General features: G+C 35.2%; 1 protein-coding gene across 1 annotated transcript in view; it reads left to right on the top strand.

Moving 5' to 3' along the window:
- CRISPLD1 (cysteine rich secretory protein LCCL domain containing 1) overlaps nucleotides 1-24,165 on the top strand; it is a 46,922-nt gene that overhangs the window by 11,592 nt on the left and 11,165 nt on the right. The window contains exons 3-12 of the mRNA XM_004436299.3: nucleotides 15,560-15,678; nucleotides 16,029-16,161; nucleotides 17,184-17,299; nucleotides 18,018-18,118; nucleotides 19,770-19,910; nucleotides 20,084-20,144; nucleotides 20,256-20,322; nucleotides 20,526-20,656; nucleotides 22,390-22,433; nucleotides 22,527-22,599. Coding sequence (XP_004436356.1) covers nucleotides 15,560-15,678; nucleotides 16,029-16,161; nucleotides 17,184-17,299; nucleotides 18,018-18,118; nucleotides 19,770-19,910; nucleotides 20,084-20,144; nucleotides 20,256-20,322; nucleotides 20,526-20,656; nucleotides 22,390-22,433; nucleotides 22,527-22,599 — 986 coding nt within the window. The remainder of the gene's footprint in view (nucleotides 1-15,559; nucleotides 15,679-16,028; nucleotides 16,162-17,183; nucleotides 17,300-18,017; nucleotides 18,119-19,769; nucleotides 19,911-20,083; nucleotides 20,145-20,255; nucleotides 20,323-20,525; nucleotides 20,657-22,389; nucleotides 22,434-22,526; nucleotides 22,600-24,165) is intronic.

Below are 24,165 nucleotides of genomic sequence, written 5' to 3'. Positions count from 1 at the left end.
CTTCAGATTGCTGAGAAGCTGAATAAGATGAAGAAGAAAAGTCAACAGTGGCTTCATCAACATGGAGGTTGTTGGTGACTTTGATAAAAGTAATCAATTTCGGTGGTGAAGTATGGCTGAAAGTCTTACTGGAGTGAGAAGAAAAGAACTGGAGGTGAGGAAGTGGAGAAGTAACTTTGAGTAACTCCTCAAGATGATGTTGCTATGAAGGAGATCAGAGAAGTGAAACTAGCTATTGCCAAAGGGAAATATGGAAATTCTTTTGGTTTTGTTTTGTAAAGAGCATATTTGTAGATTGACAGGAATGAACGAGTTGAGCAAGCACTTAGAATGGGAGGGAGAAAATATACGTGCAAAGTCTGCTTATTTATTCTAACAAGAAAGATTGAGGCTGTAGGTACAGAAGCAGGTAGTTTAGTGTATTTAATGAGGAAAAGAGAAGAGAATTTTCATGTGGATGCTTCTGTTTTTCCCAGTGAAGTATGAAGCAAGATCTTCAGCGGAGATGAGGGGACAGGAAAGAAGGGATATGAGGATAGACATTTACGAAATGGTAATTTTGCGTATACTGCATAAGGATCTTTGTGGATTCAAATATATGGGATATTTTGAGATGCTCTAAGTTCACTTGGTTCACAATGCTTTAAGTTAAAAAGTCCTATAGATATGGAAGAGATTTACTAAGAATGTCAAGGTATTTCCAAAAATCAGGGAGATTTAAAGTAATGATGCCTTCTCTGGTTTGCCATAAGTTACACCACTCTTTCTAGCACTACATCTGGGGTCACCTGCTTGGCCTCTGAAGACATTTCACTAACAGCTCCTGGAGATGACAAAGAGATGATCAAAGACATGTTAGTGGGGATTTTATTTTTTTATTTATTTATTATTTTTGTGAGGAAGATCGGCCCTGAGCTAACATCTGCAAATCCTCCTCTTTTTGCTGAGGGCTGGGCTAACGTCCATGCCCATCTTCCTCCACTTTATATGGGACGCCGCCACAGCATGGCTTGACAAGCAGTGCATCGGTGCGTGCCCGGGATCTGAACCGGTGAACCCCGGGGCCGCCGCAGCAGAGCGCGCGCACTTAACTGCTTGCGCCACCAGGCCAGCCGTGGGATTTTATTTTTGAAGTATTTGGATATTAGATAATACAGAACAAGGACAGGTACAGATACAGACTAAATAGTATGTTTGAGGTTCAAATTGCAAACTAAGCGCTAAATACAGATAGTTGTATAGGAACTCAACACGTTAACTCATGGAACTGTTGACCAAATATGTAACTTGGACTAGCGGGTTACCAAACTTGCCAAAAGTAAGAACCTGGAATTATGATCTGGTGAATCTTACTTTTCTTTTTTCTTTCTTTTAACTATTTAACAGAATCAATAAGATGTGATTAAGTCAACTACTTACATGTAGCTTATTGGGGAAAAGGCAACACATTTTCTATATTGGGAGCTCATCAACCTCAAGGGCAAAATATGAATATGGACACAGTCAGTTTAGTAGGCTATGCATGCTTTATAGCTTAAGTTTCTAACGAAAGAAAATGTTGAAATCAATCAGCAGGAAATTAAGGATAGTAAGTATTTTTCATGGAAAAGCAGCTAGGTGTGATTTTGGGGGTTGAAATAAAGAGTGCTTTAGTTCAGTGCCACTCAAACTTTAATGTGCATATGAATCCCCTGGGAATCTTGTTAAAATACAGACTTTAATTCAGTAGGTGTGGGGTGGGCCCCAATACTCTGCATTCCTGACAAGCTCCTAGGTAATGTGGCAACTACTGTCTGGAAACCCACTTTGAGTGGAAGGCTTTAGGCTCCTTTGAGGAAATTAGGGGCCGGCCTGGTGGCGCAGCAGTTAAGTGCGCGTGCTCTGCTGTGGCGGCCTGGGGTTCGCAGGGTCGGATCCCGGGCACGCACTGACGCACCACTTGTCAAGCCATGCTGAGGCGGCATCCTATATAAAGTGGAGGAAGATGTGCACAGATGTTAGCCCAGGGCCAACCTTCCTCAGCAAAAAAAGAAGGATTGGTGGCAGATGTTAGCTCAGGGCTAATCTTCCTCACATAAAAAAAGTAAATAAACTGAGACATGAAAACTTGACTGTAGAATTCAGAGTCTATTTCCGTCCTCAACTATCACGTTCACCTTCTCCCTTTTTATAAGGTAGCAACTATAACTATTAGTGCAGGAAAGCAGAAACAACTTTCACTCCCTTTCAAGAAGAACTTAGAAACCAAAAAGATGGAGAAGCTCTAACAAAGGATTCCTCAAGGCCTAACGTTTAGATCTATCTACTTAGTGGAGGAGTGGAAAGTAAAATCTCAAAATTAGCTAATGGTGCAGTTCTGGAGGTAGTGAAAAGAGACGTGTAATCTATGACAGGATAAACTCTAAAGGCCTGATGAGTGAGAGGGGAGGAAGTTAGGGGGAGGGGAACTAGATAATAGGATAATGAGCTGTTAGTTAAGAGCCAGGAATGAGCATGGGAGTTATTATTGATAGACTCTCTCCTGTATGTTGCTGCAACTCTAACAATACAAAGTAACCACCTGAACAGGGGACAGACCAATAAAGGTGCTGGGAGTAAACGTAAAAAATGTCCTATACGTGCTCCAGACATGGCAAATCCATATCTGAAATACTGAATGATTGACTGATATGATCAAAGAAACTACAATGAGATCCAGTGTTGTCCAGAGAATGGAAACTCAAGAGGTAAAAGAAAAGTGTTGGGGGAGGGGAGGCTCTCGAATGAAGACGGAGTGACATCAGAACTCCTGTCTAGACAGAAAGGGCTGAGAGGTCTGTTAACCAAGAGTTCTGTGAACACAGTGAGTACAACCTGAACTAAGAGAATGCAGTGCTATTCCACGGGACCGTCTATGCAGTCATTCCGTATGCCTTGGGATTTGTGATGCTGTAGGGATCTTGCAAACCCGCCTGGCTTTGCAGATGTTAGAACGCTTTATGCCTTCCTTGTTTTTTCTTTAAAGAATTTCTCCTCTTCCTTCAAGACACGAAAAGAATAATCTGGTTTCGTTTAAACCCTTCTGTACAGAGTTAGGTGCACTCCCACCCCAGTTCTCTTGCTTCCGTGGCATTTTATACTTGCCTCTACCTCTGTTATTTACATCCTTGTCTCTTTCTCTAGCCTTACATTCCTTTGTAGGAAGGTACTGTGCTTTAGTTATTTTTGCATTCCCCAGCTGAGTGGCTGACAGATGCTCTAAGCTCAATTTATACTACTTGGAAGGGAAGAAACGGAGTGAATGAATGAAAAAATGAAAAGAGGACTAGACTTTCGACAACAGTTTTAAGGTGGGCAGAATGAAAAAGGATTTGACTAATTCTGTTTTGTCAAAAAATGCTATTAAAAGATTGCAAAAGCATTCTTTTCAATGAGGTATTGTGTTTGTTTTACTTAATTTTATATTTTTAAGTACAGTAGCATTCTGGTCAGGTAAAATCATTCTTTAATAAGTCTGACAGGTGGCTAAATTAGCGTCACATTTCAGTGACTTTCAGAGTTACAATTGGGTTATGAACGTCTCCGTCTCATGAAGTGGGGATGGCCAGACCCCTCAGCAAGTAGGAAGAGTCTTCCAGGAGATATAATGATCAGAATGCTAAGGGTTTTGCTGGAGAACTGTTCTCAGGATTTAAATCACAATGTGGTAAAAAAGACAAATTAATATATTTTAAAATGCATGTAAAGCTAAAAGAATTTCAGAATAAAGCAGTAACCAGGAAAGGCTTCTTAGAAGAGGTACATTTTGAAATAGCATTTGGCAGAAGTTATAGTCCTTGTGTGGTAGGAAATGTGGTGGCGAGCATTTGGATGATGAGAATCTTATTGATAAGGTATTAATATGAAAATGTGTGTACAGTTGATCTGAAGGGGAGGGCATGGCAGTCACGATCTGTAAGAACTGATGAAGAGATGAAATGATGGAAAGAACCTTGTTCTATCAAGTGTGGCTCGTGGCAGACTTGAGGAGCATAGCCTGATTCATTGTTCTTCTCTGCATACCTATAAAGGAACCGTTCATTTGACATAATTTGGCAGTATTAGTTTGACTTTTGTGAGTGAAAGTTATTACAAAGGATTTCCAAACTTTGGGTTTATTAACACTTTTTAAACTATTCCTGTGTATATGTGTATATATATGTATAGATACATATACATACATGTATATATGCATATATATATATTGGTGTCACCAAAACTACAGGGGTCCTTACTTAGAAGCTTCAGTGGAAATATCATCTTGGAAATTTAATGCGAGCAAAAGCCTTAAATTAGAGAGTTTATTGTCAATAGATTCAAAGCAAAGCTAGGAATAACTTACTCTAAACTTTGTTTTATAATTAATTTTGTGTTAAATTTGAATTCTAAGAAAATTATTTACTTTTTCCATTGGATCTTTAGGTGGCAGTGATTATCTTTTTTGGTGAGGAAGATTAGCCCTGAGCTAACATCCGTCGCCAATCCTCCTCTTTTTGCTGAGGAAAACTGGCCCTGGGCTAACATCCGTGCCCATCTTCCTCCACTTTATATGGGACGCTGCCACAGCATGGCTTGACAGGTGGTACGTCGGTGTGCGCCCAGGATCCTAACCCCGGTCCACCGCAGCAGAGCACGTGCACTTAACCGCTTCGCCACCAGGCCGACCCTATCTTATTTTTTAATCATTCAAAATTTTGGATTTGAATTTCTTTCTTAGTCACATGAATATCAGCAATGCTCCATAAAAAGGCTATGTGAGTCACAGGAAATTAAGCACATTCTTAAAGGAACAGGGGAGTAAGAGAACATTCATTAAGATCTAATAGGTATCAGGTAATCTGTTAGACAGTTTACTAGTACAAATTGTGCGAGATATTTTTATTCTGAGATACTATTTCTCCTCAGGAAACAAATGCCACAATAACAAGGATTCAACAGAAAAAAAAAAATGAGGAGTCTATATGCAGAGTTTGCACAGGGCGTAGGCGAGCCTCAAGGGCTGGGAAGCACAGAGGCCCGACTGGTGGTATCACAGCCTCGTGAGCACCGGAGCCTGGCTGTAGAGCTGTGTGCAAGGATGCAGGCACCATCATGCTGAGCCAGAGGACTCAGAGGGGAGGAGTGGGGCCAAGGAGGGATAATATGTACTTAAAATCATCTCTCACACTCTGCCTTCCTGCCCATGTATTCTATTGGCCAAATTCAACTGTAAGCCAGGGGCCAAGAGAGCCTGAAATAACTCAGTGTGTAGAGTTGAGCCTTTTGGGACGTAGAGTATGGCAGCAAGTGGCTGAGAATGACTGTGTGGAAACAAATGAATATTTAGCACAATATTCCTTCTCAGATTTTCAAATAAAGACTTTTGAAAACCTTATTGTTTTAAATCATCATCTTAGTCATTATTTGAAAAAGACAAAGCTAAAGGCATATTCCAAAGGGACACCTAAAAATCTGATTGAACTATGGTTATTAAACTAGCTTTGAGCTTCCCAGTAGCCAAGGAAAACAGGAAACTGTATGGTTGACATAACTCTCAATGACTCTCTGGAATCATAACAATTTATCATTCTTGAGGCAGGAATTATTGTGAAAACTTAACACAGAATTCTCGATATAGGAACAATGAGCAACTTAATATAACAATTTCATTGGAAGTATGTAAACATGCGTTTGAATGTTTCTTATATTAGTCTTTGGTTTAAATTGAAGTTATGGTGTTAAATGTTGTTTTCTTTTCATAAACTTTATCTTTTACTGATTTGTCAAAGTTTTTCATTTTTTAACTCATCTTTTTTAATTTTTGAAAGTTAAAAAGACATCCAAGTACAATAAATAAAAGCAACTAATATTTTATTTACTTTCAAAACTTGTTTTTATTTTGATATTTAAATATGAAATACAAACTACAGTCATGCGCCACATAATGATGTTTTGGTCAATGACAGTCCACATATATGACGGTGGTCCCGTAAGATTCGTACCATAAAGCCTAGGTGTATAGTAGGCTATATCATCTAGGTTTGTGTAACTACACTCAATGGTGTTCGCATGCTGATGAAATCACGTAACGACGCATTTCTCAGAACCTATCCCTGTTGTTGTGACGCGTGACTGTAATGCATAAGTAAATAGTGTAAAGTGATTTCTTATGAGAGTTTATCTGTCCTATCATGCATTTTTCTAGGCTTGGCTTTTAGATCAATCATACGTCTACCCAAAATTTTGGGGCTATATGAAAAACAGTAAAATGATTACCAGGGGATGGTGGGGATAAGAGTGATGGTATTTAAGGGTACAAACTTGTAACAAATAGTAAATAAGCCATTGAGATCTAATGCACAGTATAGTGAACATAGACAACATATTGTATTGTAATTATGTAATGTGATAAATATTGCTACATCAGCAGTCATATTACAATATACAAATGTATCAGACCTAAACATACACCCTAAACTTACATAATGTTACACATCAAATTTATTCAATAAAAATAAAATAAAATAACAACAAAAAAAAATTTATGGGCTGTAAACTAAAACATAGGTGCTCATTCTTATAAGTTGAACCAGTGTCCGTAGATCAAGACTTAAAGAACTGATAGATGATACTTTCTCAAATAACTAAAGGATTTCCTTAAATACTGAGGTCTGCTAAACATCCAGACGTAGTCTTGAAGAATCACTACTCCTTTCTTAAATGATAATAAAAATTGAAAGCCTTATAGCCTTGGATTTATCAGAAAGTCAATACAAAAATATGACATTTACAAAAATAATCCAAGTTCAACTTTTCAAAGATATACCTTTTGTTTAGCCTAGGTACATTGTGAATCCCCTTTCAGCTGAGTTTATATCACACATGTAAATTTGAGGCAGAGAATTTAGGCTCCTGTGTCTCTGATCCAAGTTATTGCCCACGCCAGGCTAGCTGTGAGACTGGAGAGAATCAGTGAGTACATATTGGTGATGTATTATATGCCAAGTTTTATATTGGTGACGTGGAAAATACACAAAAAATATGAGACACAGGTTTTGATTTAAAATTCTAATTTGGGAATTAAGATCCAAATTAATAGGGACAGATCTAGAAGAACATGTGTAATTGGTCAGTGATGTGTTTAAGATGGTTCAGAGAAGGGTGAGGTAAATAGAGTATTGTAGTTGGAGTGACTTTCAAGAGGAGAGAGAGTGGGAACAGGACTTTGGTGAAAGGATAAAGCTTAAGGGGAGGAGAGAAAGAACAATCCTGGTGGGAATAATTTCTGGTGGATTCAATGGCCGAGAAGTATGAATGGACAGGTGTTGGAACCTTGCTCCTCAAAGTGAGGTTATTCAGGGTAGGGTCCTGGCACCAGGTGTTAGAAATGTCATAGCTTGGATTTCTCTCCTGACCTACCAGATCAGAATCTGCATTTTAATAAGGTCTCCTAGTGGTGATTTATAAGCGCTTTGAAGTTCCAGAGAGTCAGCAGTGGAGGGCCCCTGTTGAGGAGAGGCGGGATACAAGTGACGTAGGTAAGTTATCGCCAGACCGGGAGGTCCTTGGCAGGGAGATAAGATGAGATGAACCAATAGGCATTCCGTAGAATGCAAGGATTTTTGTCAAATTAATGGCTCTACTGCCTCACACGGACAATCTGCCCTACATAATGCATTCAGTCTATCTGTATAATATTGAAACAATGGGTTTAATTGCAATCATCTTGTGAGTTTATCCACACATTAAATTTTTGTGTCAAAAATAATTTTAATTTTAATAAAATGAAGAAGCAATTTTCTAAATTATTAGGTTGAGACTTTTTTAAGGCTTTGTTTTAAAGTAGATTTCAAGTAAAACACTGCCACATCTGCCTCATATCTCTGTAACTTCCAGGAGACCCTAATATGTTCATTGCCCAGAGGTAATGCTGCTTTCTGAGTACCTGGCAGGGCTTTAGGCCCAGTAACACAGGTGTTCTTTTGAAATCTGAGACTCATGCATTTTCCCTGTAACTACAAAGTCCTTTCATAACAGGTGAAGCACAGAAGTTAAACACCTGAGGTAATTTCCAAGTTGTAAGGAATGTACTACTGCTGTTTTCCGTAGTGCTTTTAATACCAGATGACTTTGTCACAAAGCATCATCTATTCCTTCAGCACAGATTGATTTCCTTATTTATTTGTTTCATTGATGTCTGTTTCTTTCTTGTAACTCTGATAATACCACCAATAGGGAGAAAAGAAGGTGGTTTCAAAGGTTGTATAATGGGGCCTTATATTTGGAATTTGAATCTGAAGTCTCATGAACTGTCAAATGTGTTACTTTCATAGAATAACAAGTTCTTTCTTGGAGGTCAGGTTATTGCTGTTGAAAGGATTGCATTGACAATTTACTCCATTGGATTTTTGGATTGCACTTTCTGATTTAAATAGGGAAACACAACAGTGATTTGTGGAGGGATTTGGCTTTGACATATGATGAATAATTTATAAACCTATTTTTCCAGTATTGGTGGCATAGCAAGAATTATCTTTTGAAGGTGGTATTTAGAAAGAGATAACTATATGTCTTTGATTTTCTTCAGCCACTTCTACATTCATGAGCTGGCTGAAAAATCCTACTTTTCCTTTTAGCTATGCAGAAAAATTACATTTAGAAGTCTACGCCTTATTTGAAAGATTTTACCATTGAGTTTTCAGGACTAAGCTGAAGAGAGGCTTGGTTTTAACTTTTTATTGAGAATATCTTCTTGTCTTATTCAATTAAGTTGGAGATTTACTGGGAAGTTTTACTGAAGGTTCTCAGTTGTATTTATCTGTTTTGGAAAATATTAAAACTTTCTTGAATAGAGATGATTCAGAAAAAATTGAGCTCACCTCTAGATTCATAGTTAGAAGATCTGAAACCTTGGTTTTGCAATCTTGAAAATCACAAAACAACTTTTACTTCTTAGTTAAGAAATGCCTTTAATTGTCACCAGAGATATTATTTTACAGTTGTAAGTTCTTATGGGGTTCTACAAACTATACAGGGCATTCTATAAGAGTCTATAAATAGAAAATAATAGAATTTTAAAGCTAAAAGAAGTTGAAGAGACTTATTTTAGCTTCGAATGTTGCAGATAAGGAAAAAGAAACCAAACTTGACATAATCAAAGAGATAAATTTGAAAATATACAATTTAAATAGGAAAGAAAACTCTTCCAGGAGGTATCATATATTTTAATTAATCATAGTTTGAGTAATTTGAACAAGTACAGGTTTATTTTTATCTCCCTCTATAATATATAAGAATATGAAAGGAAAATTCATCGCTAATGACCTCACTTGCATATGTCCAGAAGACATTGCGCTAAGGAAAGGGTATTTTCAATACCATTGAAAGCTAGTGTTATTCTTAGTTCTGACTTGCTCAGAACTGAGGTGGGCTTGGGGATATGAGGATGGTATTCCGAGTTAAGTATGCAGATGCATATGTCTCAAAAGAAGAATGTGGAATTCATTTTTCAAAATTTATTGCAAATGCTTAGTTTTTAAAAATAATTTCCTCATGTTATTTGTAGTTTTCAGTGGTAGGAAAGTAAAACCGAGCTTCCAGCCGACATCTGGACTTCCAGCATAACTGCCTTTTTAACACCACTGAGCATTCATAATGTTAGCACTTGGCCAGAGAGCGACGCATATTTTAAAAGTCCATGTTAAATTGCAAATTGTATCATGGACTGGTGTTTAATTGTCATTTAATTAGCATACCTCATAGTCAAAGACCAATTATTTTTTGCATTTATCTTGGAAATTCATTAAAGCTGTATCAATTTTACAAAAAGGCACAATGAATTAAAACATTATTTCTGTACTATTTAGATACTCTTTCCAATTGTTAGATAATTAATTCCTATTTTCCAATTTTTTGGGGGGAAAAAACTTTATCTTAACTATTTAAAGACATTTTTCTCAGCGTGTCTTAAAAAGACTTATTGTAGCTTCCTCCACTTGGGTGAGGTTTTCTAGAATGGTAGAAAATCTTGCAATCCTATTTCTCCCTGCTTAGAATGGCACTTAATTATTAAATTATGTGAGAGGTTCCAGTTAGTAGATTGTTTCTGTGTGCTTTTAAAGATGTTAGAGTGTGCCAGTCGATTTCCTGTTAAAATTTCTTTATTTACTCATTCATGTATTTTCTTCATTGGTGAATCTAACTCTATAAAATAAACTACTTAACAACTTCAGTGTCACCTAGGGTATTCTCTTTGGTGGACTAATTTTGATAACTTCGCTAATGAGTGCTTACCAATAATTTTGTGGATAGATGGATGCCTGTCATCACCACCCCTACCACCAGTCCTTGAGGTAATTTATGCATGAAGAGTCTTAATTACACAAATATCTGTTATGCAGATACAGGCATACCTCAGAGATATTGTGAGTTTGGTTCCAGACCACTGCAATAAAGCAAATATTGCAATAAAACAAGTCACAAGAATTTTTTGGTTTCCCAGTGCATATAAAAGTTATGTTTATACTATAGTCTATCAAGTGTGTAATAGCATTCTGTCTGAGAAAATAATGTACATACCTTATTTAAAAATACTTTATTGCTAAAAAATGCTAACCACCACCTGAACCTTCAGCGCTGATAGACTTGCTCAAGGCAGGATTGTTACAAACCTTCAATTTGTAAAAAACGTGGTATCTGTGAAGCTCAATAAAGCGAAGTGCAATCAAAAGAGATGTGTCTGTAGTCTCACAAAACTTTGCTCCGTGTTCTTTAATACAATCTAAAATAATAATGATTTAGTTTTTTGTACTAATCTTTTTGAAGCTTCGGTTATAGGAAAATGCTCTTCAGACAAATTCTTAGTGACTAATTAACATTGGCCTTCAACTCTTGTTTAATGCACTACAGTACTAATTTTCAAGCTATAAAGGTTAAACAATTCCCAGGATATGAATTTTCAAACTATGTGAATCTGGAAAGAGCTGTAAATTTACTATGGTCAAGAAAGTATATTTGAAAATATTTAATCCTTTTTAAGAGAGAAACTTCTCAGTATCAAAGAGAAGGAAAAAGTTGTATCACTAATGACTGTTTTTGCCTAAAGTACAGTGATACAACTTACTGGTAAGCTAGCAATGTTAACTCTGTTGAAAACTACATTCTTGAGTGATTTCCAACTGTTATTCACTGTCTATTAATAGAGCAGAATAGCAGGTGTTCTGGTAGGAATATGAATTGTGTATGCTCATTCATGTTGCACAAAGGATAGCAGTCAGTGGGATTTTCTGTACATGTCTGGATAGCTACATAATTTCCAACTTCAAGTACAGTATTTTAGTACCAAAATTACTGTATGTTTCTAAGTTTCCTTTTGAAAGCCCTTTGTCAAGATTTAAGATTTCTCATATATGCACACACAGGAAAAGATAGATCCTTCATGTTGAATTGGCTTAGAAATATCATTGGAGACAAAGTATGTCTGTAGTATTCTAAATGTTTCCTTTACTAATAAAACTTTGTTGAAGACTACTGTGCTCTAAGAAGGAACAGCTTAGGGATATAGTTGGAAAATAGAGTGGTTTTCATTTCTACACATCTCAAGTACCCATTTTATAAAGAAATGCTAATTTTAGGTGAGGTTTGGCTTTAAATTAGTGCTGGGTGAAGAGTTCAGAGGGAGAAAATGAAGCCAGTTAGGCCATCTTGATTTAATTTACAAACCTGAATTTGAAGAGAAATGTGTAGATACTAACCTACACTTAAATGAGATGGGTATGAATTATTGACAGCTTTAAAGCCTGAAGTCTTCTGTTGTAGCATAAAAATATACATTCCATGCTGTTGTCATGTTGTGATAATATTTCTTCCAGGACAGCTATATTTTCAGTGAGTTTTTTTTAAAGACTCTTCTTGATTTGTATTATTAAACTTGACCTAAACACCTATGCTTGATTAGATTCTTTAAATAATTACTTTAAAAATTGTCACTAACTAATATTTATTGATAGTAAATTTTAGTTGTGTGCCCCTCTGCCTCAATTTTTATATTAAAATACTGCATGTCCCTATTTTAGCATTATTATAGTTCTTTTGATGTGCTTCCCCTCTATCTTTAATGGATTAAATAGGAAAATAGAGAACTTAAGTCATGCCGTGAAAGCTTATCCATAGTATATACTCAATAATTGAATTTTAATTCTTGAAAGTACCTGAGTTATCTTATATTTCAACTAACACATTTTACAAATAAGAAAACTTAGCCTGAAGCATTTGAATGATATGCTTTAGGTTTTATTCCAACTTCTACACAACAGATGTGTAAAGGAACTTTTGAAATACAATATGTTTGTGAATTTGGAGCTGGTTGTGTATCCTCCCTAAAAAGGATCCATGTTCAAATTCATAGGAAAAACTGACACCTAGGATTGTAGAATTGTGTAAAACAAGAGTAAATTGCCCTTGAATAAGGGTCATAAGGGCTCTTCCAAGGGCTCAGCTGGGTGGTTCTCACTCATTTTCTCTCACAGAAATTTGGGTCTCTCACAGCTTTGCAGTGACCTGGACATGCAGATTCACAGCTCTCATGCCTGGGCTAGGAAGTCTCAAACAATGGGAACTCCTATATCTCTCTCTGTCTCTCTGAGGTGTTTCCACATTATCGTATCTCTATCTCCACAGTACCTCTTTATTACCCTAAAGAGGTAGCTGGACTCCTAATTCCTTGGCTCAGTTCTGTCAAGATGTATGTCTTAAAAGAGAAAAAACCAGATAGGAACTGTATTTCCTAACCTAGCCTTGGAAGTCAGTGTCATTCTATTTATTAGAAGGAAGTCACTATCCAGCTCAAATTGAAGAGGAGGAGAGGGATTTCAGTTCCACCTTCTGTGAGAAGAGTTGGGAAGAGTGTTTTTAAAACCTTCACGATGGTTTCAAGGCAATATTTTTTGTTTAGCCACTAAGAACTTTATGTTTTTCTGCCGGTTCCTGGCTGCTCTTTGAATATGAGGTTGCTAGATTAGAAACCTATGGGTAAGTGTAGTTTCACTGTGCGAATGACTGAAGTACTATTAAGAACCGGATTTCCAAGATTGAAGATAAGGATTTGTTTGTCACTTAAGGACAACCTGCTTTTCAGGGAACTCCACCTGGAAACATACCTGCTTTTGAGACAAGACTGTCTTCAACTTCTGGATACAAGGAAAATTAGCATCTTGATCATTTTCTGGGACTTCAGCCAAATTCTTAGTTTGGGTAAATAATGATAGCAACTTGAATTACACCTTTGTATAATTATATGAAATATGTAATTATAGAATTAGGTCTAATTTAAGCAATGCATTTAGTTTATAGTTTGCCCGTATTTGGCAAATAAAGTGCTTACCTGATAAATATTTATTTATAGCAAACATTTCTGCTATCTCACAAAACCAGTACTCTTGAATATTTGATGTTAATTCAAAGTAAAATGAAAATCAGCTACTTCTGCTGCTCTTAATTTTTTAGCTGCATGTAAATATACTTTTTTTGGTATTTTTGCTAGGTAATAAAGATATACTATAATAAGAATATACTTATTCTAATTTTGTATAAATTTTACTTTTTGGCTTTGAAAACATGATTTTATGTATTTCAGATCCACAATTGAATGAGGAGGAATGTTCATTTATGAAAAATTATATGAATGAACTTTCCCTCCCCACACACCAATTTTTTGAGGGGTGCTTCTTTCTGCCTAGTGTTCTTTCCCTTTTGGCCAATAATCATGATTAGGTTTTGCCATCCTTTAAAAATCAAAGCAAGCAAACCAATTCTCCCTAGAGCCTGGCATCTTATCTTTTTAAGCTTCCGCCCCATCTTTCTTCTTCCTCTCTAAAGTATTAACAAAGTAACCCACATGCACTTTCTCCATTTCTCTTTCCAGTAACTTATTAACTCTCTGTGTTCTGATTTTCTACCTAGCATCGATCTGAAATTGCTCTTAATCATGAATTAATACTTAGACAATCTCATCTTGCTTGACTTCTCTGTGGCATTTGACCTGGCTGCCCATTCTCTACTCCTGAAGTCTCTTATCCCATCACTTCTATAATTTAATCCTCTCTCAGTTTTCCCTTAATCTTTTTGATCTCATTTTCCCTAGTTGATTTTACTAACTCATTTTGTTTTTACTCTCCTTCGATTTTGGTAACCCCAGAATTTTCTTTTCATTCCTCTTCTCGTTCTATATCATCTTCTTGAAGAAATTCATCTCTGGGTGAATAACTTCAAAATTCATATCTTCTTAGCATGTCTCTTGCCCCAGAACCCCAGTCATATATTCCCACTCTCTACTTGACATAGATACTGCACGTACCACAGACACCTGACACATCACTCTTGAAATATGCGTAGAAATATGTAGACAAACACTTCCGTTACAGCAATCTATTTCTCTTTCTGTATTTTCTTTTTCACAATTTGGTAACCTTATCAGTCTTCACCTTTTTTTTTTCACCCTCACCACCTGCCTCAGTCATCCATCAGCTTCTAGGAATGTAAATTTCTAAGCATTATTTCAGTCTGTCAGCTCTTCTCCAGTCTCATTGCTATCACCTTAGGTTGTGTCCTCATGTTCTAGTTCCAGGACTATTTTTCTATTCTCTTAACATGCCCAGAGCCCCGTAATTGTGCAAAGATTGAACCCAGTTCTACCTAACTCTGTATTTTTACCACCACACTTGCTGCACTGCCCGTTTTTCAAATTAACAAATTGAATATTAAACCCAGGACATGCAGAACTATTTCAGTAATAACTTTGTAATTTTAAATATTTCTTTATAAAGTATTTTAAAAGTATAAATTAATCACCCTCATTGAAATTTGTATATAAAATTCATATATATTATTAGAGGATTCAGATTCATTAATTATTCATGTATTCAACAAACATTTATTAACCATCTTGTCCATATGGCAGGCACAGAAAATAGGCTGAAGACGCCAGCATGAGCTAAATAACTGCCCCCACACAACTCACAGTCCCGTGAAAGAGATAGACGTGTAGACAGATACTAACACTGCAGTGTGTAGCTGCTACACAAGGGAGCAGAGCAAAGCTTGAAGAGCAACAGTCAGGAATGTGTTGCCCAAAGCTGGAATCTGACAAATAATTGGGAGAAGGATGTTTTTGGCAGAAGAAACAATGCCAGCAAGAGCAAGAAATAGCATGTTTTATGACAGGGAACAGTGGGACCAAGGATCTTTGACTTTATGTATAGGGGGATTTGTTGGATGTGTTTAGTCAGAGGAATCACTTAGGTATATTTGTGCCAACTTAGGTAATTGTAAACACTTTTAGGGCAGATTGGAGGGGAGAGAGATGGAGGCAAGGAGATTAATCAGGGGTCTAGCGCAAAAATCTAGGTGAGAGATGGTAAGAACCCAAACTAAGATGTTGACTCTACATAGGAGTGAGAAGGAGAAAACATCAGAACTGAGCAACACTATATTCTGAAAAAATGTCCAAACTCAACATATGCATTATCTGTTTGTATCTATATTTTGTTTTTCTTTTAAACTGTAGACATGGGATGTAGAACTGGAAAGATCTGCAGAATCCTGGGCTGAAACTTGTTTGTGGGAACATGGACCTGCAAACTTACTCCCATCAATTGGACAGAATTTGGGAGCACATTGGGGAAGGTAAGTTAATGTGTAACTTCTTGTTTCTGAAAATATAGGTGTTTGAAGTGAAATGCTTATTAATCCATCATTGCGAAATTTGAAAGGCTTAGTGCCTAAAAAAAAAAAACAAGTAAGCAAACCAACAGAAATAATAAAAGTAAATATCATACCAGAATGATAAGCAGTATTTTAGAATTTTGTTTTAACTCTTCATGGATACATTAGTATTGTAATGGGCATAAGTATTTAAGATTAGTAACTTACACAAAAATATATCTCTACCAGACTTTATCCATCTGTTTTGCAATATTCAGTTTTATATTTTCTCCAACTTTACATGTTCTTTGTGGTTATTTTCTTTCAAATAGATATAGGCCCCCAACATTTCATGTACAGGCGTGGTATGATGAAGTGAAAGACTTTAAATACCCATATGAAAATGAATGCAACCCATATTGTCCATTCAGATGTTCCGGTCCTGTATGTACTCATTATACACAGGTGTGTTTTGGGTATATTATATTTCATTCCTCTAAGTTGAGTTCGTGTAACTATGGGAGAACTTAGGCTACTGAACATGTTTCTTATGTCATTTGGTATGGTTATTAAAAAAAATCTTGTATAGATATTGATTTATGTAGACTAGGCTTACAAATTTCTGCAAACATTAAAAGTAATTATCAGAAAAAAATGTCCAAAGATCTACTTAAAAATACATTATTTCAGTGATTTTACATGTAAAACATTTTTAACGTGGCCCCAATAAATGGGAATGGGAAGAAATTTACTTTTCTCAAAGTCAGGTGTCATAATTTTTTATTTTCCAAAGAATAAAAATATAGTTTTATTTACCAATGACATTCAATATTTACATGTGTGCAGCATTTATCTTTTTTTTAATAGTCAGTGTTCATATTTGGTAATGGATATGTTCTAAACATCTAAATCAAACAACTATGGCAGATTCAAATAGATAACTGTCACCACAGATCTGAGTTTCTAGAATTTCTATGGCTGATTATTAGTGAATGTAAAGCAGATAAATTGTTCTGTATGCCTTTGCATGTGACAAGATTAAGATCAGCATTGAACTCCCTAATAACCAGTAGCACAGTGAAAATATCATGTTGTGTAAGAAATTTGAGCACCTAAATTTTTTCTCCAGTACCTTCTGTTTAAGATGAGAAGTTCTATTCCTTTATTAGGTAGGTTTCTTCATAGAAACATTAAGACAGCATTTAGGTTTGTGAGCATGTAACTTTGAATATGTAGTAAATGTTTGTTTTGAAGATGCTTACATTTTATATCCAAAAAGAGTTATTTACCTGTAGGTCTCTTCTTTTAATTGAATTAAGCACTTCCCAAAGTCTCAGATAAAAGATCCGTTTTGACATTGCTTCGTGTCATTTTGAATGATAAATGGTTGTTTCTCGAGTTTTAGTTCATGTATATTTTTCTCCCAGATATATTGTTTTATTTCATCTCAGCCTGCTTTTTCTGAGTCTTTCTTTTCTCTAATATAGGTGGTGTGGGCAACAAGTAGCAGAATAGGCTGTGCCATTAATTTGTGCAATAACATGAACATCTGGGGGCAGATATGGCCCAAAGCTGTCTACTTGGTGTGCAATTATTCCCCAAAGTGAGTAGATAAGACATTACTCTCGTATGTAAATTTTTCTTAACAACTTGAAAATAACTTTATATTCCTGATTTTGTCTCATTTTCAGTGTATATTATTGAGTAAAGTGTATTGTTTTAACTCAGTTTATTTAATATGGCAACACTTATGGTTGCCTGATGCATAAAATCAGTGCTTAAAAGAAATACGAAAAATAAAAATATGATCTCTGTGAAGACAGGAATCATATTTTTATGCCTTCACTTTTACTCATTGCACTATTATTTCTATAAATATTTAATATTTTTGATTTATTGGGGATAAGCAACTATAGATTAACTGAGAAATGTATTTTCACCTGTGCAAAGACCGTTGGAATAATTATGTTGAAAATATTACGCAACATACTTAGGGTCAAATCCAAGTCTAAAATCTGTTTCATTAAAACAAATGGAGTATAGATGAATAACCCATACCAAATTTTGGCATTCTGCAGAAGTTTGATTTTGTAATTTTTAACAATATACATAGCAGATTACTTAGAATATTTTCAAAAGAATGAGGCAGCAATCTATATCTAAACCTAGTAATCAAAAAGACTCTGTGATGAAAGATAGAAATGTCTTAAATCTACACACCAAAATCATTATTTTGGAGATTCTTATACAGTAATATTTTGCAATGTCTTATAAATTATGCTATTAGACTACCTCTTAATAGAGTGGATCATCTCTTTAAGGGGAAACTGGTGGGGCCACGCCCCCTACAAACATGGACGCCCCTGTTCAGCTTGCCCACCTAGTTTTGGAGGGGGCTGTAGAGAAAATCTATGCTACAAAGGTATGTGCTATTGTGTTGTAATATTCAGTTTGATTTATACTTCAATCCAACTTCTGAATTAACTTGTGTTAAAAAAAGCAAAAAGCACATTTAATTATTACGTGAAAAGTTTCCACAACTTGAAATATTTTGAAGAAGCCATTTAAAATATTTTAAAAATATTTATAATATTAATGTCTGTTGTACCAATACGTGTTTAAAGGAAACTTTCATGATTATTCCAGAAACCACTTCTAATTCTGCTTTAAAATTGTCCCAGAGTGACAAGTATATTTACATTCTTAAAAGCCATCTTGATATATTGTTGACTAGAGTTATTTCCATAACTGTCATCAGTTCTGAAGGATTTAGCAGTTTAACACAATTTATTTTCAGCACTTTAGAAGTTTTTGCCAAAATATCTATCCATGAATCTTATTGAATCACCCTCAATGAAATACACTAATTCTCTGCTTCTCAGTGCAGAGTATACAATTTCTTATGCCAAACAAAAAAAGGTATAATAGTATTATAAAACTATTGTCAAAGCTCTCAAATATGATTGATGTCCTAAAAAGTAAATATAAATATGGTATCCTGTTTATAGCACATGGAGATAAGACGTATATGGCAAAGCTTTGTGCAAGTCATGCTCTTTTTGGGCATCCAAGTGAGCATTTTTTACTCCCTTGTACTTTTTTCTTAATGATGACTAAATGATAGTTAATGCAGACTAAGCCTATTAGAAACAGCTCTTTTGCAGTACTCATAAAGAGATGTGTCTTTTTTTCCTTAATGACTGAATGCTCATTGGCTATAATGAGCAGACAAGAAGTGACGATATATTTCACCCTATCTTATGAGGAATTTTTAATTCCTGGAAGCATTTGCAGCATTTTTCATTGTGTCTGAGTCTGTTTTCTGTCCTCTTCACCCCCGAACCTCCAGTCTACCTGCCCCTTCACCAGTGGCCACTATATTTAACTTAAAGCTTCCTTTCCTCTGACTTCATATTCCCTTTTTCTAGGTTCTAAGTTCTTGGACACACATGAAAATAACACACCTCTCCAAAATGTGGCACTGTCAAGCCCTTGATAGAAGCCAACCTAGAAAAACATATTAAATTCCAAGTGTGAAATTATTCTCCATTTTCAAGTTTAAATTTCTGCACATTGAATTTCCTTGTAAAAGAGAAAAACCTTTCCATAGAAACTGATATTGTAGTAAATAACAAGGGCGGTCCTTCTTTAGGCCGAATTTCCTTTCAGGAGAATTTTAAATGTTATCCTCCTGAAAATATTAAGACTATATTTTCATTTTGGAAAAAAAATTCAAATTCACTCATCCCTGACTTCATTAGATCACTGTGTAGACTTCACGGTGTCATTGTGAAAACTAATCCCTGATATTGCATTGAAATATAAGCAAAGTTTAGAAATGACTCTATTTAACATTAACCAAATGGTAGCGTAAATGAATCAAGGGCTCAAAGGCTTATGCGTGTGTTTATTTACTCCAATGCAGTACCTAAGGTCACCATCTCAATCCCAAAAACAGTACTGATTTTTCTAGTTTTAAATGTTACACGGGCACATAAAAGTATATCATTATTTGATAATTTGTACACATTTAAGATGGGATTCATACTTCTTAAATCCATTCTGTCTTACAGAAGGATCAGACAGGTATTACCCTCCTCAAGAAGAAGAAACAAATGAAATTGAACGACAGCAGTCACAAATCCATGACGCCCCCATTCGGGCAATAGCGGATGACAGTAACAGAAATGAAGTCATCAGCACGCAGCAAATGTGTAAGACCTCTGCGTTATTTACAGAAATTTTAAAGTTTACGTAGATAGCTTATACAACCATATTTTATTAATTCGAACATTTTTAGAGTGGCAAAAGCTTGGCGTTAGACTATATGTGATGAATTAAAGCAGTTTTTACATTATCTAAATTATTTTGTTTTTGTTTTTTTTAGCCCAAATCGTTTCTTGCGAAGTAAGATTAAGAGATCAGTGCAAAGGAACAACCTGTAATAGGTAATATTTATTATTATTATTATTAAAATTAACTGACAAATATAAGAAATATTTTCATTTCATACTGGCATTCAAAGAAACTAAATTTTGTTTCCAATTTCTTTCACTTAGATATGAATGCCCTGCTGGCTGTTTGGATAGTAAAGCTAAAGTTATTGGCAGTGTACATTATGAAATGGTAAGTATTATAAATATAATTATTTGAGGATAGAGTCCTCTCATATAATATTTGATTTTTTAATGTGAAAAATAACAATTGACGTTAGTATAGATATTTTGCTCAGAAATGTTTAATTAAAGTTGTATAAATAATAACTAGTCCTGTTCTATGCAGAACTCTAAATTTTTTTAACATCCTTTTCTCTCTTCCTTTTCTCCAAGCAATCCAGCATCTGTAGAGCTGCAATTCATTATGGTATAATAGACAACGATGGTGGTTGGGTAGATATCACTAGACAAGGAAGAAAACATTATTTCATCAAATCCAATAGAAATGGTATTCAAACAATTGGGTAAGTACCCGAATGATCTTTTGGACCAGAGATTTTAAGTTGTAACAGTGACAACACATTTTTTTTTAAAGCAAAACATAGAAGAATTTAATTTATAAAGAGAGAAAGTAATTTTCAGGGCTCATTTCAACTACATAATTTCCATAGACAGAGAGAAGGGAAAGTATCTAAATTCAAAGTTGAACCCTTTTACTTAAAAAGAACATGCTAAAAGTCCAAATTTTCTAGAGTTTTATTAATAATGTACAAATATACAGTTTTTCCCAATGTGGAGTAATAAATTTTTCAACTATGACAGAAAATACCCCAGAAAAGGCTAATTGATTTGCATATTATTCCTGTGCTGTTTAGGGAGAATAGTTTATTTCATGCAACAGTAACTTTGTTAATAAGATAAATTAGATAACTAGGTAAAAGAGCATTTTGAAAAGTCTCTAAATATGTAATATACTATGTCATCTGTCTTTTGTTCATTTAAATGTCATTTAACCCAACATAAAAGCATTGATTAACTTTTGAAATGTTTCTCGCATTAGATATACTAAATATATTGTTCTAAAACACTATGTATTTTCATATATACTCTATAAAAAGTAGAAAAATGTGGGCTTTTGAAATATCTCTGTCGTGTCTCTTTCTTCTTTGTAAAAAAAATAAACATTATTGAACCTCATATGGAATGCCTTTTCTTAGGAAATAGGACATAGTCTCTTTCCTTTGTAAATATACAGTTGCGTGAAACTCCACAGTAGAGAATTTATAATAAGAAAGAATTTCTTAAATATCCTTGCAAATTTGGTGGAATGACTTCCTATGTAAACAATTTTGTTCAAAGGCTTGATGTGTGGTTTTTAGATATTAGCAATTACTCTCTTAAGTAAAAGCTTTGCAGAAATACATATTGATTAACTTATTCATTCTGCAAATATATATTATTACTCTTCAATAAGTAATAAATATTGGTTATTAGCTTTAGTAAGCCGAACACTGGATGTTGCATTAAAGAACATTTATCTTATTATTTACATTTTTTCTCTAAACTTAGTTTTTTGTTATGTTTATTGTAGAAACTCTCTTGAAACTTGCATGGTGTGTCATATTTAAAATACCATCACAAATAAGCCTTACCTTTTGCAATAAAAGTTTTTATGCAAATCGGGATATAGATAAATCAATTAAAATTTTGATATATAATGGTATACCTATTCTTATATTCCTGCTTTTTAACAATGCATATAATGAGGAGAAATTCATTCGTTTATTGTAGACATTTTTCTGGATACTAGTGGGAACAAAAAATGAATAATGCATACTTCTTTAAAGTACTTACTATTTGGTAGTCTTTTTACACTCCCTATTATTTGCTATTTTGAAAGCTTAAATAGTTTGGTTCTGTGGTGACAGGGAATTAATATGTTGAGAGTTTTAATTTTAACAGGAAACATCTAGATACAAATATGTATTATTTTATGATATCTATGAATTTTTGAGGTTAATATTGAAAAGAGATCATTCTCTAATATCAAGAATGATATTGATTTGGTTCATACTTGAAGATAATATGGATTTGACATAAAATAGATGATGTATTCTTATACTACTACATATCTAGATATTTCAATAAGAATGTTTAAGGAGAAATAAAGTATTCATAGACCTAAAAAATACCAGAAATTATGTGGGTGGTAATGTGTAGAATAAAATGATTGACATTTTTATGTTTTTATCTTCAGCAAATATCAGTCTGCTAATTCCTTCACAGTCTCTAAAGTAACAGGTCAGCACTTTTTTCCTGTTTTCTCACTACTATGTTGCATGTTATTGTTTCCAAAAGATTTACTTATTGTTGCTTTGTGTTTTAATTCTTCAGTTCAGGCTGTCACTTGTGAAACAACTGTGGAACAGCTCTGTCCGTTTCATAAGCCTGCTTCACATTGCCCAAGGTAAAGTTTTCTAGATTTTCTCCTTTTTTTACCAGTGAATATATATGGGGCCTTTACCCTGTGATAACTGTTTTTGCCTGAAATTCTGATGTCTCTAGGATTCAAAGGGTGTATGATCTGGAACTGCTAAGTAGCAGGGAGCAATGGGACATCACAAATTACATGCCTCCAGGCACTCCTAGTGTGCTTTCTCCAAAAATTTTTTGTTTTTTTGTCTACAATAATCTTTATTTTAACATTTAAAAGGAAGAATCACATGTTCATTTCAACAGCTTTGCCAGGTTTGGCCACCCGACAAGTTACACACACGCTCAGGTACTTGTCAGGTTATTGCACGGATCTGTAACTGATCAAGATAGAGCAAAGCAGCCACTTTCCCCACAATCAGGCTCCGAGTTCATCCTCCACAAGGATACCTTGCCTGAAACAGGCTGTGGGGCGGCTGCACTTGAACTTGCCCCCAGATGATGAAACTAGTAAAGTTAGCACAATTCCCATGGCTACTGTCACTTCAGAGTGTCATGTTTATTGAAGCAGAACTTTGTGAATGGGGAGGCTGAGGTAGTGTCTGCTCAGTAAAAAAACATTTTCTGTAGCTCTCTAGAGTTCAGGCAGACAGTTGACAGTAAAATGAATTTCAGTAGCAAGTACTTCCTACTCTTCCATAATAGCAGGGCTTGTGCGTACACTCTGTTCACATGTGCTGTGAAGGGTTCTGTCTTGGTCTGCTTGGGCTGCTATAACAAATACCCCAGACTGGATGGTGTAAACAACAGAAATTTATTTTCTCACAGTTTGGAGGCTAGAAGCCTAAGACCAAGGTGTTGGCAAGTTTGGTTTCTTCTGAAGCCTCTGTCCTTGTCGCAGGTGGCTGCCTTCTCTGTGTGTCCTCACAAGGAGGGGAAGGGTGGCAGGGAGGGAAGGAAGTGGGGAGAAGGAGAGAAAGAACACTCTTCTCTCTCCTGGGTTCAGGCCCCCACCCTTATGACGTCATTTAACCTTAATTACCTCCGTAAAGGCCCCATCTCCAAATACAGTCACGTTGGGAATTGGGCTTTAGCACGTGAAATTTGTGGACACAAACGTTCAGTCTATAATAAGTTCTTACTACAGCAACTAAAATGACATAACATATTTTTAAGCATTGCCATCTAGTTCCTAAATCAGATAAATCCAATTGTGAGTCAAAAAGCCCATCTTCTGCGTTTATTTTTATTTTTGTTCTGTATACTCTTTTAAAAAAAAATTTTAATGGATTTTATCTACTATAAAATAATGAAAAATGCTTCATTTATCTTGACCAGCCTAAAGTGAAAACTGTTAGAAGTATTATGGCCATAAGCCGTAACCATATGTAGTAAAATTGGAGTATGTTTCTGCACATCCAGTCTTAGTTCTATCCACACTGACTCCGTTAATGCAAAGAAATCCCATCTTAACTCTAAAAACTAGTAATGAGATTTAGAGATATAATCGTAATCGATCAATTATAGTTACTAAAAAATTGAGGGAGCTCACTTTTTATGGAAAAGTTTATTTACTTTGGAAAAGCTTCATCACTTGCCC

The sequence above is a fragment of the Ceratotherium simum genome, chromosome 31 (genome assembly GCF_057802395.1).
Source record: "Ceratotherium simum simum isolate JZ-2026a chromosome 31, ASM5780239v1, whole genome shotgun sequence".
Taxonomy (NCBI): Eukaryota; Metazoa; Chordata; class Mammalia; order Perissodactyla; family Rhinocerotidae; genus Ceratotherium; species Ceratotherium simum.
Note: the sequence above shows the minus strand (reverse complement) of the source record. Positions and strands in the feature narration are given on the sequence as shown.